Here is a 15,828-nt window from a genome sequence, read left to right as displayed (position 1 = left end):
GGTACTGCTTTGGGAGTCTTGTCATAGATATGGAATACGTTGGAGGACCCAATCCCCTCGAAGAACAAGTTACTTTCTTACCTGGTAACGTTCTTTCGATGGGATGGTCCGACGACGTATTCCATACCGCTTCTTCCCTACCTTCCCCGCTGCAGAATTTCTTTTGCGATTGCAGCTTACGTTCCGCAAGGCTTTGTGTCTGACTGGCAGTTGACTAATGTCACACGTTCTGGGGGAAAAAAACTACAACTGAGGCTACGGGCGTCGTGCGTCCTACTTATCACATCGGATGACGTTGGACATCGGACGAGGTCCTCGACGACGGCGCATCGACGTCATCGACGCAGGACGCTGACCCCGAAAAAAGTTTCCGAAGCAGCACAGCTGTGGTGATTACATGTCATAGATATGGAATACGTCGTCGGACCATCCCATCGAAAGAACGTTACCAGGTAAGAAAGTAACTTGTTCTTTTGTGTGTAAATTTGATAAAAATGGCCTCAATGAAAATGTAGAACAACATAAAATTCGTTCATAGATACCTGTTTTTTCATAAAGGTTTAGAGCCCCCATACAGCACCCTCGGCTATTTACAAGGGGAAAATACACATTTCCATAATGGGCGCCACATTTTACATTGAGAATTGTAGCAAGCGACGATGCTGCAAGCATGCATTGCTCGGAGTCCCGTTGCCCACATACGGATCCACCTGACAACAAGCAAAGCCGTTGTGTTGGAAAGCACGGGTTCGCAAGATATTTCTTCTGCATTCCGTGCAAGTAGTGACGTGGAGCTATGAACGAGCTATCTCCACTCCAGTAAGTAGCTGTCCCAAGCGTCTTGTTATGCCACATAGAGAGAGTAAAAACATACCAGGTTTATATCCACGGAATGTTATGTTTCTTTCTCTGCAGTTGGCCCATTCGATCAGGGGAAAGAGAGAGAGAGAAAAATAAGCCTAAGATGAAGACCAGACCCTCACACAGAGTGGCTCACACACCCGTACCATCAGTCAGGTGACCTAAGGTACACAAAGTCTGTAGAAACTAGAATTAGTTATGAAACCAGGGTCTTTTTCTATTCTAGTCCGCTAACAGAGTGCATGGTATTTTGTTTCCGTAATAAGGATTGACAGACGAGCCACGAAACGCGGGACGTTTCTTCAAGTTATTGGGCACATTAAAGAAGCCGGAAAGAGGAAGACTAGTATCTACACTTTGGACTGTCTTTCCCTTAATAAAGATCATTCATTTGATCCGGTACAGAGAAGCTATGAAGGATTCAAGCTGTTTATTGTTGTTAGAAAAGGAAAGTCTAAGAGTGTAAGGCTCCTTTTCCGCTAGACTGTGCACAGGATGGTCCCGGGCCTGACTGCAGGCTTCTAGTGCAGGACATGGAAGTTGGTCCCACAGTACAAAGGTCAAAGCACAGACGATGGTTTCTATGGTCACAACAAAATAAGCAGTGTTGCACCAGGGGATGGTTGTCAGGAACCGCGAGTGGAGGATTTGGAATCATTGGAGGCACTAGCTTAATGCACGGTTCTGCACCAGTCCTCACCCAACATGGCGGAGTCTCCTATAATATCCGACTCCGCCCCCTGGTTCGGTGCGTTGTATCTGTGTACTTTCACTCCGACGCTCCGTTTACTCGCGTAGTATTCGCTTCTCTCCTTTGACTCCTCGTAGTCGTTTTGTTCTGTGGTTTTACTATTTAGCTTCTTAGTGCCTGTGTTTTCCTCGTCTGTCTGCTCCAACTTTCGATTTGTTTACCTTCTTCGCTTCGGCTCCCGGCGTTGGTTTGCTTACCTCTCGCTTCGGCAAATTCACCGTTTCTTGCTCCGCCGCCTGCGGCGTTTACTGCTTGTGGCTCTACTTGTCTCCTCCTACTTATTGTTACTTACTGAACTACGGCGTCTGGCCATTCCTCTCCATCGCACCTCTTCTGATCTTGCCTTCCGCTAGTTTTCTGCCTTATTGATCTTCCTCCTTTCATTTTTCTTTGACCTGTTAGCACACTGGTTATTATTCTTCTTTCTGTTGGGACTTACCAGCATTTCGGATACTTTCTCTCTCCTGTGGTTGTTTATCTTATAGTGCCCGGTTCTTCTGTCATTCCTTTTAGTGCTTCTTGGGTTGTAGTGGATACTGCCTCTTCCACTTATCTGTGCCTCTGAGTCAGTCACCATTAACCATCCATCGAGTGTTCATTTGGCAACTCTGATTGGAGTGTTTCATCCACTGCTCGTTAAGTTCTGCAAGATCCTCATACCACCATCTCCCATAAACAAGATCTCCAGGGTTTTTTCTGCCTTTCCGGCTTTTTCCCTGGGAGTTGAGGCTGACCCTCTGGGAGCCCCCGAGGGCAGGTTTATATCTCTGTCAAGGTGGCCTCCAGAGGGGCCAGACCTTATTTACATGAGCGGAAGGTCTGGACGCACAAGGACAAGACTTCCAACAAGGAGAAGAACCGCCTAAGAGCTAAGGAGGCTCTCAAGGATCTAACATCCGAAGAATCGGGTGAGGAGAAAGGGGGGGGTAGAGCCGAAGCCTGACAGCGGTTTTGGCAATGGTGATTGTCCTTGGCAGCAGTCCTCTGGGTCTTCAGTGCATGATCCACTGCTTCAGCTTCTTTGCTTCTGTGAACTGCCTGAGAAACGTTTGAAGGGCTCCTCTCTTTAACCAAAATTCAGGCTGTGGCCGGCATAGCCCACCAATGCTAAGACCTACCCCACCAGTGCTAAGACCTACCCCGTTCAAACAGGTATGGGCTTGTTTAATCCCGAACAGCTTCCAACCCCACATCTGCCCAGCAACAGAAACTTTATTGCAGTAATGTGTATTGGGACAGAACCCAGTTCACCCACACAAAGGCACTACCATAGGAATCCAAGCTAAATCCCAGGAAATGCGTCACCTTAGACAGTGTTTCTTGATGTCCGAGGTCAGGAAGATGGCCAGAAAGTAAAATGGAAGACTGCCAAAAAGTAAGATGGCTAGAGGGCAGGAATAAACATGGCACAGATATTTCCAGTGTATGTTGCTAGAAATGGCGTTATGTAGGAGAAAAGATGGTACATGGTAATGCACCTGAAAAATAAATGAAACACTGGTCCCTGCAACCAGCTTGTCCTCAGACAATCCAGAAGGGAAAAAGAATCTTACAGAAAACTAAGGAAAACGGAATACAAAGTATCCCTGCAGCATTTCATTAAAAGGTGATGTGTGCTACTTTAAATACAAGTGGGGCAACCCGAAAGGGTGCATAGTCCCCTTAAAGTGGTAACCTTACTTGCTGACCAGTGCCCCCCCCCACCCCCAAAGTAAATGAGTTTTGCCAGGCAGGTGAAACAAAAAGGCGTTGCTTGCTTCCGAAGTCAGGTAGCTGGGGATTCCATTGATCTCAATGGAAGGGAAATTGCTAAAGGACAAACCCTTCCTAACACTGGCCAACCAGAAACTCTTCCAAAAACATCTAAAGGCTGAATGGAGAGTTTGCAAGGGAGAGATCCAGATCCAGTCTTACCCCTGAGGTGGACAGTGGCAGTTGAGAATGCCCAGATTCCTGCCCCCAGCCCCTGGTGCCAGCATGGTTTTGTGCAGTCCACCTTGTTCTCAACCCATGCCTTCATTAGAAGATTCTGGCCAGTGTTTTTCTATGTGTTTTAGAAATACAATATTGGTACAGGAAACAAAAACAATTATTACAATGTGGGACCAGATCCACTCCAATCCTATTAATGGGCCTGATCCCTGACCGCCATCAACCAGCATTGATCAGTAGCAGAGAATGAGAAGCCCAGGCCAGCGGAAGAGAACCCATGGCACCCCTACAGACTTGAGCTGTAAGATCAGTCGAGCCTGACAAGGAGAGAAAGAACTGTAAAAAGTGGCCACATGCGAACAATACGAAGACTATGAAGAGCTGCAGGTGTGATACCAGTCAGAGGGCGCCGGCACCCCAACCCTAGAACACCAGAAACAAAAGGGGGAGCTCCAAGAATCCTTCCCCTCTATAATTACTGAAGGGGCACCCAGCTCATCCTGGCTGCCATTGTTTCACAGCAGAACTGTGCGGATAAAGGGGTTGGGGCTTAACCCACTACTTATGACCTTCAGCCTTTCTAACAACCTGGGTGGGGTACAGTGGGCCAGATTGGCTATGGAGAGAAGTCAAGTGTCAGGAGAGAAGGGGTGGCGTTGGGGGTGGGGGGGTTTCTGTCCTAAAGCTGTCCCGTTCGGTAGCTTGGTGTACAGGGTCTGTCTTCCAGTCCATTACTTCAGCGGCACAGTCCTTGGGGTCGCCTGTCCCGTCCACCGTCCTGGCTCCTCACAATGAAGTATGGGTTAGAGAGTGAGAGTGGCACTGTTGTGCGAGTGTGGATGTTTATGTGGTTAGAAAGATTATTGTACAGAATAACTGTGAAGTGGATCGTACTGAGTGATGGAGGGTATTTGGCAGAGTAGTAGTAGTGTGGACGAGGGAGGAGTAACAGGGTGGAGGCGAGGCCTAGGAGTGAGTCATCGGAAGAACAGTAAAGTAGAGGGAGGAGAGAAGTGAGGTGGTGGAGTTGCAGGAAGAGTGTAGTGCTAGGTACAGAAAGAAGAAAGGGAGAGAAGAGCATGATTGACTCGAGTGAATCAAGCAAGATATCTGCAAGACACAACCCCTACCCTTGTAGAATACTAATCACTGGATAGAGTAGGGACAGGGTTAAATAGTCCCTGGGGTGTTCAGTTAGAAAAGCCACCATACCTTTAGGTCTTCACATCCAGAATAAGCTAGCGAATGTTAGCACCCTACTGTCCAATCTTGATCCACCAACCCAGTGTCATGACCCTTACCCCTGACACGTACTGGCAAGTCAGCCTCCCAGGTAAGGCCAGGTTTCCGGGCCTCCATTATGGCCTCAAAGCTCTTCGTACCTCATCCAAGACTCTCTTGGAGTCAGTCCTGGCGCCTTTGGGTGCCAGGCTCATAATCTTTATGGATACCAACATTAGGATGGGATTATTTACGTGGGACTACTTTATTCGGGGACTTTAGCTAACATGGAGGCACTTGCATAGCTCAGGTGCAAAGAACTGATCTATGCGGTATAGTGTTTAGGGTGTGGCTGGGCCTGAGACTACTTTATCTGGACTACTTTACCTGAGACTATTTAAACCACACCCAAACAGCAGAGCACGCTTCCCGTTATTCTGCTGTCTGCAGCGTAACGCTCACTGTGTCTAGATCGGGTCTCCAGTGTTCCTTGATGCCCTCTTATCCTGACACCACGAACCCAAAGAGAAAGAGAACATCGTTAACATAATCTTACCTGTGAGCAGCCTCCTGTCTTTGACTCCTCGCCGGCAGCAGATCCCGCTTACCTGAAGATACTCGACCCAGCGAATTCCATCATTCCGGCGCCGCATGTCTTCTGAATACAACAACCTGGAAAGAAGAGAGAGAAAGGCAGCATTAAAGAGCGTTTAATCACATTTCCTCCCGAGCGATAAAAGCCACAAGATCCTTACCTGGTTAGTCGTCTCTTGGTCAGCATTATTTCGGGAACCTCTCGGCACTCTACGAGGAACATAGCGGCCTGCGAAGAAGGGAGAAAAACACAGGTTAGCAAAAAAAGGGCAAAACAGCGCTGTGCACCGCGCATTACTCATCGGACAGCATCGCGCTCATCGCGCTTTCACTTGCTGGCTCGTGCTCATCACCAATCTGCACGACAACGCCGAAACATCTTTCCATACCTAAGGGGAAGAGAAAAAACAGACATTCTTTACATACAGAAGGACAAGAAAGAAAGAACTAAATACAAAGACTGTAAAAGCAGCAAACCTACCATGTCAAAAGTCACAGCAGGCCTGGACTCCAGCAGGGCTCGCACCAGTGAAGCAACTTGGTCGCTGCACGCTCTCCACAACTACGCGCCCCTGCCACGAGGAGCAGGACGGAGAACGCACCTTATAAAGAATCAAGGTGAGGAGAAGGCCCCAGGGGAGGTTTCGAATCCAAGGGAAGTGGGAAGACACACTACAGGAGACAGTCAAGTCTTGAACCCAGTTCTCCTGTATTTCAGGCCTCACCTTCATCTGAGACATTACCCAGGGATCGGGGAGAGGGTTTGAGGTGCAAGTCATCCAACCAGGGCTGAGTGGCGTCCCCGTGGATACCAGGTGAGCGTAACACCCAGGGCTCTGGACACCTGGGTTAGGGAGAGGGGTCAATTCAAGACTAGAGAGGGACAGCCCTAGAGCCCTCAAGAAGTTGAATAAAAACCCTTGAATCACCTATGGACTTGGGATGTTTCTTGGGCCAGCTATGACATTGTTTTGATTTCCTAAAAAGTCAAAATGTCTTCAAAATTCTCTTTCTGCATGCAATTTTATGACTTCATATCCCAAAAATGTAACTGAAATGCTACATAGTGTGACATTACCTGAATTGCATTTATTGCGGGATCAATGCAGACTGTGGCGTGCTGGAGGGAGGAATTGGAGACAGAGTTGGTATTTCAGTATTTTTTAATTTTTATTTAGAGAAAGAAGAAAAAGCTTACCTTTCTCTAATTCGAGGGTTGTCCCTACCTAACCAAGAATTAACTAGGGCGTTCGCCATCCGGGTGGAAGTCCAAATGAATATCTGTCCTCTGTCCAAAAATCTCCTCTACTCTAGCACTACCACTTTTCAACAGAACGAAACCTAGCTAATACCAGGAGAATTGATCTCATTTCCTGGTTTAGTAAGGATCAGCACTGGGGCAATATCCAAGAGTCTTTTTTTTCTGTTCAGTTCTTGTTGAAGAGAAAATGCCAGGAGAATGACTCCCTTCTGGCTCCACAAGTCCAACCTTCTCTTGACAGTCCTTTACAACCTTTAACTTTGGCTTCTGATTTAACAATTACAACCCAGGAGAATGACTCCCTTCTCCTGGTTCTGTCACTCAAAGTGCTCTTCTATCTGTTTTCGTAATGGTTCTTAAGAGCCCTTCCAGATCCCTCCAGGCTTCTCTGAGGGCTTTCATGAATGTATCACATTCTTTATTTCTCATATTGACACTCTTGTCCCCCTCTTTGAGACAAGGGATATTGCTCTCCAGACTGTTTACTTTGGTTACTGTTGGAACAGTTATTGAGATGAAGGCGATTCCTTCCCATGCGTTTTTACCAACTGTTCTTATTCTTAGTGCAAATACAGGGATACGGACGATCCCTCCTGAGGCTTTTGTGAATAATCCTATGGATCCCTCGCTGAAACCCTCCCTAAAGACTCCTCCCAGGTAGCCGGATAAGGCAGATTCTTCATGATCCTGACCTTGGGGGTGGTGTACTGTGGGAGGATCACCTGGGAGGAGACCGGACCCAAGGTGGTGAGGAGATCCTGTGGGATAAGATGCAGTATTTGTCCTCTGAAAGGACTGCCTTTCTGGGTTGCCAAGACAGGTGATGGCATATTGCCATTATAGTCTCCCTGTCCCCCATATAAGATCTGCTCCAAAGGCAATAAAGACTCCATCTGCACAAGAAAAGGGCCCACCTCCAGGCTCACGTCTCTAGTGCATCAACACGACTGAACTCTTTAAAATCTGCAGGAAACTAGCCAACCCTTCCGCAGTCTCCTCCTCGCCTCGTCCCTCTGCAACGCACTGGCCACACACTTCACTGCAAAAACTCAGGACATCCTAAGCACCCTTGCGTCCCTCTCCCCCTCTCCCACCCTCTTCCTCCTACGGCCTCCCATCCGCCATCTGCCTTTCTCTCCTCCTTCTCTCCTGTCACACCTAATGGGGTCACCAGAGTTGTCCGCTCCATGAAGGTCTCCTCCAAACAGGTCTCCCCGTGCTCCTCCAAAACCATTAAGGATAATATTGGCTCTCTTGCCTCTGCACTTGCTGATTTCTGCAACCACTCTTTTGCTACTGGATCTTTCCCCTCCTCCCTCAAGCACTCCTTTTTGCGTCCCCGCCTGAATAAACCGTCTGCAGATTCGTCTTGCCAAGCCAACTAACACCCCATATCTATCACCCCCTTCCTTAGGAAACTCTTGGAGAAGCTTGTCTTCCCCCAACTGACCCAGCACACTGAACTCGGTTGCCTCCACAACCATCAGTCCAGATTCCTAGAATCCAGATGCACGGAAACTGATCTTCTGAATACCTGTGAGGTACTGCTCGCATCTCTTGATTCCAACTCTCCAGCTGTTCTGATTCTACTTGATCTCTCCTCTGCATTTGATACGGTCAACCACTCCAGCCTCCTAAAATGGCTTCACGATACCCTAGGTATCTCGGAGCGGGCACTGGACTGGCTGACCACCTTCCCCAATGACCGTCGGTCCCAGGTTATTCTGGGCTCTTTCTCCTCCCTCACCTCTATCTCCACCTGCTGTGTCTCCCACGGCTCAAACCTTTCTCCCTGGCTCTTTAACACCTATCTTGCTCCGCTTGCACACCTCATTTCCACCTTCTACCCTAACTTCCAGTGTTATGCAGATGACACACAACTCTTCTTCAAACTTCCCTCTGACCCTCTCCTTACTTCCTCCATCATTCCTGACTGCCTATCTGCCATCCAGTCCTGGTGTACTACCAATGATCTCTGCCTCAACGCCAGCAAGACTGAGATCCTTCTATTTGGACTCCTGCTCCCTCTTTCTTCCCCTCACTCTGGCCATCTTCTGTGGGCTCTCCCCCCTTCTCCTTCAGCTGAAGCCAGAAACCTTTGACTCCTCTTTCCTTCCTCTCTCACATTCAGGACCTTTCCAAGAAGTCCCACTTTCAGCTCTATTTCCTCAAAGAAATTCTTCCTTTCCTCACTTTCCCTGAGAAGCTCAGTGTCGCTAGAGCTCGGGTTCTCTCTAGGCTAGACTACTGCAATAACCTTTTCCTTAATCTACCCTCTTCTTCTCGACGACCCCTCCAGCTAATCCATAGTAGGGCTGCAAGACTTATCCTTGGCCTCAAGCCCAGAGACTGCATCTCTCCAGCCCTAAAAATGCTCCACTGGCTCTCGGTTGCTGCAAGGATCAAATTCAAATCCTTCTGCATCATCTACAAGGCTGTCTGGGTCCAGGGACCACACTATCTACAACTTGCTCTCCCTCCAGATCTTTACTCTCCTCCATCACCAACTCTGTGTTTCAAGCGCTTCGCTAAACAGTAAGCTGGTGGCCGATCTCTTTCCTCAGCAGGCTTCCTCCTATGTAACAGCCGCCCCCTGCCTCTTCGTCTTGATCCAGATCCCCTCAAATTCTGGAATCTCTTCAAGACTTTCCTTTTCACTTCCTCCTTCTCTTCCTCCCTCCTCTGCTAAAGCCCACAGTTGTTGATAATGGTGACCAGGGCCCTGGCCTCCCACACCCAATCGCCTACTTCCTCCATCCCTCCCAGCACTTGCTTGGACGCACTGGCCTATGCCACCACAGGCCTGCTCTTATTTATTGGCAGCTGACCACACCACCTAGGCACTTGGAGCTGCTCACTCCCTAGCACTTCGCTCTTGATACACCTATCACTAACCCCACCACGCCCACCCAAATATGGGAACAAGCACACAAATATGGGAACAAGCGGTGAGCCACATTATGGGAATGTGAGCAAAATGGGGAATCGATCAGGAACAAACATAAAAACAAAAAAAAACAAAAAAACAGGTAACTTACAAAAAGGTAACATTTACCTAGGGTTGCAAGTGCTACAAACTAAAGAGGAATATTGTACAAATATACAAATGTACATACATCATTAGGTGGCACTAAAGGGAGTGTTGGGATCAGGCGGGGAGTAGTTCTCTCTTTGGCAAGTAGGTGAAATTTACATTGAACTTTGAAAAGATCCAGAGTCAGGCTGGCATTGATTGTGATTGACAGCCGGTGCCAATGGAGTAGGGAAGAACTGCGGAAGCAAGAGGAGGCATGGGGCACATGGGAAAGCAAGGTTGAGGGCAGGGGAGGAGCAAGAAACAGGGCAGCCGGGTAATGAGGGGCGATACCATTGACCGCTTTGTAGACTAGGAGAAGGAATTTGAAAAGGGAGCTATTGTGCATGGAGACACAATAGCACTTATATGGAAACAAGCGGCGAGCCACATTATGAGAATGTGAGCAAAATAGGAAATCAACCAGACGCAAACATAAAACCCCCCAAAGAAAACATTCACCCATCCAGAAATTAACTTGTTCTTCAAACATATATACAGACATTAATGACAGCCATATAATGGTGGGAGGAGGGACTTCTTTGGGGGAGTGTTAGTAGATCACATGAAGAGGAGGACGAGACCAGAAAGTTAACTTTCCATGTCCTTGCACAAACTAGATCCTGGCTGCCACTGTCGCCTCCAATAGACCTCGAAAACAATGCCTTATTTTGCCTGCAAATCCTCTTTCAGTTCATGCAAAGGGAGCGAAAGTGCTTTCATGAACTTAATTGAGGAATTCTTTATTGCCAGAAATAGGGATCTATACCGCTGTCACTTGAATTTGCTCGACTTGTTAACAGTTCTCAATCCTTTTGACCTAAACACCATGCTTGATCGTCTGGAATCCTACAACTGTCTCAGCATAGCTTTGATAGACTGCATATGCTTTCTTGTTAAATGCTTCCACCAGATTCAACTGGGTGCCTTCACCTCCTTAAGATTGCTTACGATTATATCTTCCACGTAGGCTGTGCTACTTGGGATTCAAGCCGTGCAGGAGACCTGCAAGTCTGCACACCAGACTGAGTCCTTACACTGCGTAAACTACTGAACAGAGATTGGCTCGCTTTAAACGAGCAGCGGCAAGAAGTGGCAGAACAATGCGTGAAAATGCAGTATAAAACTTACTGTCATTGTTGTTTTGTGAACAAAATGCAATACATTTTCGGTTTTGTGTTCCTGTTTCGGCACAGATATGCAACACATCCCTGCAGAACCCAGAGTTGTCATTACATTCTGGCACCTTTTTTAGTTTTGCTTTTCATATTATAAATGCAGGATTACAGGTTTCAGAATGTAACTAAACAGGACTGGCTGAGCTACTATCAGTCAAAATGTGGCAATATGAGAGTTCTGCCCGTGCTCTCCCTAGGAATCCATTCCCCATGCCGATGCATAGTGCAAAATTACTGGGAGCTGTTCAGTTCCTGCTTGTAGCATTGAAGAGTCTGATTAGCCTGACACGAGGAACTTGTTTTCGCTTCCCAGGTCAAGTTGTCCCATACAGTATGTGACTTTATCTCTGTGTCTTTAGGAATTTGTTAAAAGGAGCATTCGGAAAAATATACAAGATATATTTTAAGCATTATCGGTGAGATATATAACACAGGAAGTGATAGTTTGCATCTCATGTTGAGGTTAAATGTACTAAAGCAAAACAAAAGCTGATGGCTAAAGTTTTGAAATTAATCATAACCTCTGGCAATGCTATGGGCAACCCCCAGACCATTATTTAGCCTGCCAAGCCTTTACAGAAAGGGGAAAGATCATATGCAAATCAGGCTTGCTCCCACTCAAAAAGGGGCAGTCCAGCCCGAACTGCTAGGTCACATCCCTTCTGCATGAGACCACAAGCATTCCCAGACATGTTTCGGCTTGCACGCTGCGCCATAGGGAACCAAGCTGCACCTCACAGATGCCCAAGCATGCTGAAACGTGTCTGTGGTTGCCTGTGTTTTCATGCAGAGGTGACCTGGGCTATGGCTGGACCCCTTTTGCAATGGTGCAGATGGACTAAATTACTGTGGTATGGAAGTTTGCCAGAGCAGTAACAGTGGTTCAGATTATTCAAAACCATCCATCACTTTTTTCATTATAGGGATTAAATGTACGCCAAGCTATGTAGCTCTTCGTTTCTCCTAGGTATCACTTACTTTAGTGGGTGATGCCTGGTTCGCTGGAGGCACCCTTTACTCAACTCTGCAATGATGAGTTATGTGATGAAGTGGAGACCAATAGAACACTTGAGACAACCAAAAATTTAGCTCAACACCTTTATCAAAGTGGACTGTTCAGTTACAGAGACCTTCCCCGCCCCATTCAACATTAATCCAAATACAGCCTGAGTGGGACATCAGATTTTGACTTTGCAAAACCAGCACAGGAAAGGGTGGAGTAAACACAAACTGTAAGTATTCTAGCTTTGCAAGACCCCTGCCCCCTTTCCTTCCCTTTCTTCTTTAGCTTTGGATTGCCCTCCTTCATTCTGCCCCCTCCAAATGTATTTGGCTGGCAGGAACATGTAAAGGGTCATGGGGATTTAAACTAAATCTCAAAAGGGAACAATACACTAAAGTGTCAGGAAGGACAACTACGTCTGATTTAAGGGCATTAGAGGAAATCTTGTTTTTGTCCGAATGCCCAAATCTAATGTGCACTGTCTCTGAGCTAGGGCACCAGGGTCTTTGGTTGGGCACACTCTCAAAGTGCCGGGGCTAGAGTTCAAAGCAAGCCTTTTGTTTCTGTTGCAGGGTCATAGTGAAAAGTACACTTCTAGACTTGTCCTTCTCTATTTCGGGTTTCTTTTTGGCACAGATTTTCAACTTCTGCCTGCAATCCACCCTCCTAGTCTTCAGGGCATGAATGCAAAAGAATCCTACCCTCAGTCCTTATCCTCATTATGTCATCTCTGCTTCACATCGGGCTTATAACTCTGGGCCAATAACACCTGTTATATCCTTTTTTCCCACGGTAGTAATGCCTCATGATGACAAAGATGTAGCATTAAGCATCATCCACCGGGGTGGGCTTGACCAGTAACTACCTGAAAACACGAGCCATGATGGGCTCAAGCAAAACAAGTGTTTAGGGCCTTACTGGCCAAGCCCACATCCCAGCCTGATGCCTAAAGCTATTAGCACACTGGGGTAGGAGATTGGTGCTGGAGGGAGGCTGGAAAGGAATGTGGCCTTATTCTGTTGTTGCACACCTGCATTATTAGCCTTCTGATTGGCTGACACCATTCAACGGGGTGTGAATCTTGGGGAAACCCAAACACGCATATTCTATGCCAAATCTGGAACTTGGGTTTCAGTCAAATTCATTTCAATGGGCAGTTGAAGTAATTTGTTTTTAGGATTTACTGGACTAAAAGAGGGTGTTCTTTCAGCCAAACGAATAACCTTCGATAACCAAATATCATAAATTTTCCAAGCTGAATGAGGGTCATATTGGTTTTTAAGAGGGGTGTATTGCGGACTAAATCTATACATCTGCAATCCTATTGACGTTACTGGGCTCTTCCTAATTGTCTAGCAACAACCCACATGACATCCATGCACATTACAGTGCTTCATAGTTTATTTAGCTGCTTACAAATACATAATGCGATTTAAACAGAATTTGCATTCCATTTACTGTGAATGTAACAATACATTTCCTATAAATTAGCAACCTTGAGGTTTACATTTTGGGTGCATTAGATTGGATGCCACACTACAATTTTCGTTTGAAATGAATGCAGCTTTCTTAGTCATAAATGATGGTAAAAATGCACGAACTGGAGTATGTGGACCTTTGAGAATGAAAATACCAGACTAGGTCTAATCTTCTTGTAGATAATTGTCAGTGGGAGATTTCTGCTCATAAATATTTGTGTTTATGTATATATTCACATGGAATTTCTATTCACATTCATGTAAATGTCTTCCAAGTTGTCAGACTCAATGGGTCTCTCCTGCAACGGAGGCCCACAGAAAGGCATCATCTCCTTAGTTGACAAGTTTCTTGATAGTTTTCAGGAAGAATTGTGATTCGGCAACTTAAAGCTTTTTTTTCTCCTTTTTTCCCCTTCAGTTATGGAGGCCTCCAAATCTAGCTCCACTATGCAGGTTAGCTTTGTGTGTCAGCGATGCAGCCAGCCCCTCAAGTTGGACCCATCCTTTAAGATTCTGGACCGTGTAGCCGTTCAGGAGTTGACTGGTTAGTAGTAGTTCTTTTTCTGGCATCATTTTGACACAAAATATTTATGGTTTTTAATTGAACTCCTTTTTCTTTATTGAGCGAATTCAAAACTAATTGGGAATCGATGGAGGAATTTGTGTCTTTGGCAGAAATATTGCATTGATCCACTATTTAAGCATTGGTCGCTAGTTTACTCAGATACTTAAATCTTTAGAATGCACTTACATGCCTGTCATATGCAAGGGAGGGGGTGGAACTGAGATGGAGAACAGGGAAAACAAATGCATTTTGTTTGGCGTATTTGGAGAAACCAGATGAAAAATGCTTCCGGACAATGAATGTAGTCTCAACTTTTGAGTGTGCTTGCGCAACAGTCTATGATTAATCACCAACTGTAAACTATCAAAATAACATTTTTGAAGGGCAAGATAGACTACCAAGATTATTTCTTTTTTTAATTAACATCTATGTAACATGGCACTGGGTTACAAGACGGCACGATCAATGGACTATCCTTGATTTGAAGAAGAGGAAGCAGCAAGCGAGGACGAGTCGGTTGCTGGAGTGATGCAGATTGCAAGTTGGGAGATTTAGACGTATCATAAAATGTTGACGACCGCAGCCATCAGACAAGGCAAGAAGAGCTCTTCACTATGTATGCGGGTGATGGGCGAAGAGGTGGCTGACCAGCAACACTATAGAATGTTCAGAAAAGTTGGAAAGATCTGCCTTACACTAGATGCAACACGGGTATTAGATGGTGAGAGGACAACATATGGCCCAAGAGAGAGACTGAAATGTCACCAGAAAGCGGGACAAAGGGAGCTAGGAAATGCCATGGACAGACACAGTAGAAATAAGCGAAGCAACTCTGAAGCCAAAGCTGAGGAGTTCAGATAAGAAATTCATTCTGGGACTCTGAGGGGAGAAGCAAAGATCAAGTGGGTTCAGAAAGTACTCCGATGTCCTAGAAATCCAAGGATGAGCAGATTGGAGAACCTTTGTCAAAACAGTAGCACAAACCAGCATAGGACGGATTTTTCAGAATAAGTTTCTGAGAGACCAACCTCAGTAGACCTGTAGGGCTTCTAACCACGTTAGACCAAACTTCTCACTGGAAATGTGACTGATCATTGAGGCTTAGACAAAAACTATAAGACTTGAATGTGACTAATCACATACTCTGTGATTGTCCAGCAATAGATTGTTTACACCGTTAAATATAACTAAAAAATATCCTTATTTAATACCACAAAAAAGGGTGCATTAAACAAAGTAAACTATAAGGCAGGTAAAAACAATCATATATGCTACACAACATTGGATTCCAACTGGGGTATCTACTACACTTAAAATCTCAAAATTTATTTTGCACACAATACACTGCTGTATAGGCTACAGTGGGGGTGGAGTAATGTATGCAAGGTTAATTTGCAAGCCTTCTAAATTTGACAAACTGAAAAACTATCTTAAAACACTCATCCCTATCCCAGAAACTATGGTCTATCAATGGTATCACACGGGAAACCAATTTTGGATCCTTGGAGGAAGTTGAAAGGTTTTACCAATATTTTCCCTCATGGTTTAATAGGCACAGTATAATAGTCGAGGTCTGTTATTGTGACAATGTGTAAGATGATACGTCTAGGTTTTCCTTGAAGAAAGAGGGCCGCTACCCATCGTGAGAGACTTGGGGTGGGACCCATACACAAAAATCCTGTACTCTTGTTCCACCACCGAAAGTTAGGCCAGGGCCGAGTGCAAGGAGAACTTAGGCCCTACTGGAAATTACATGGCCCAAAGAGGGCAATGAAAGAGGTAAGCAAACAATCCCCTCAAACCACAGTCTAGAAGATACTCCAGGTAACCCTAAGCCTTTGGGGGGACTGCTCTAATTGTTGTTTGCTATCACAGAGGTCCTGGGTACTAGGTGCAGAGGTAAGCTTCAGT

At 46.0% G+C, this 15,828-nt stretch overlaps 1 protein-coding gene across 1 annotated transcript in view; it reads left to right on the top strand.

Moving 5' to 3' along the window:
* BECN1 (beclin 1) overlaps window positions 1–15,828 on the top strand; it is a 649,635-nt gene that overhangs the window by 85,216 nt on the left and 548,591 nt on the right. Inside the window, exon 2 of the mRNA XM_069634173.1 lies at window positions 13,771–13,896. Within this exon, the coding sequence (XP_069490274.1) occupies window positions 13,773–13,896 (124 nt within the window). The 5' untranslated portion in view covers window positions 13,771–13,772. The remainder of the gene's footprint in view (window positions 1–13,770; window positions 13,897–15,828) is intronic.

Source organism: Ambystoma mexicanum, chromosome 13 (assembly GCF_040938575.1).
Source record: "Ambystoma mexicanum isolate Mex_15411 chromosome 13, UKY_AmexF1_1, whole genome shotgun sequence".
In the NCBI taxonomy this organism is placed as follows: domain Eukaryota; kingdom Metazoa; phylum Chordata; class Amphibia; order Caudata; family Ambystomatidae; genus Ambystoma; species Ambystoma mexicanum.
The sequence above is the reverse complement of the archived record's forward strand: the minus strand, read 5'-3'. Positions and strand labels throughout refer to the sequence as shown.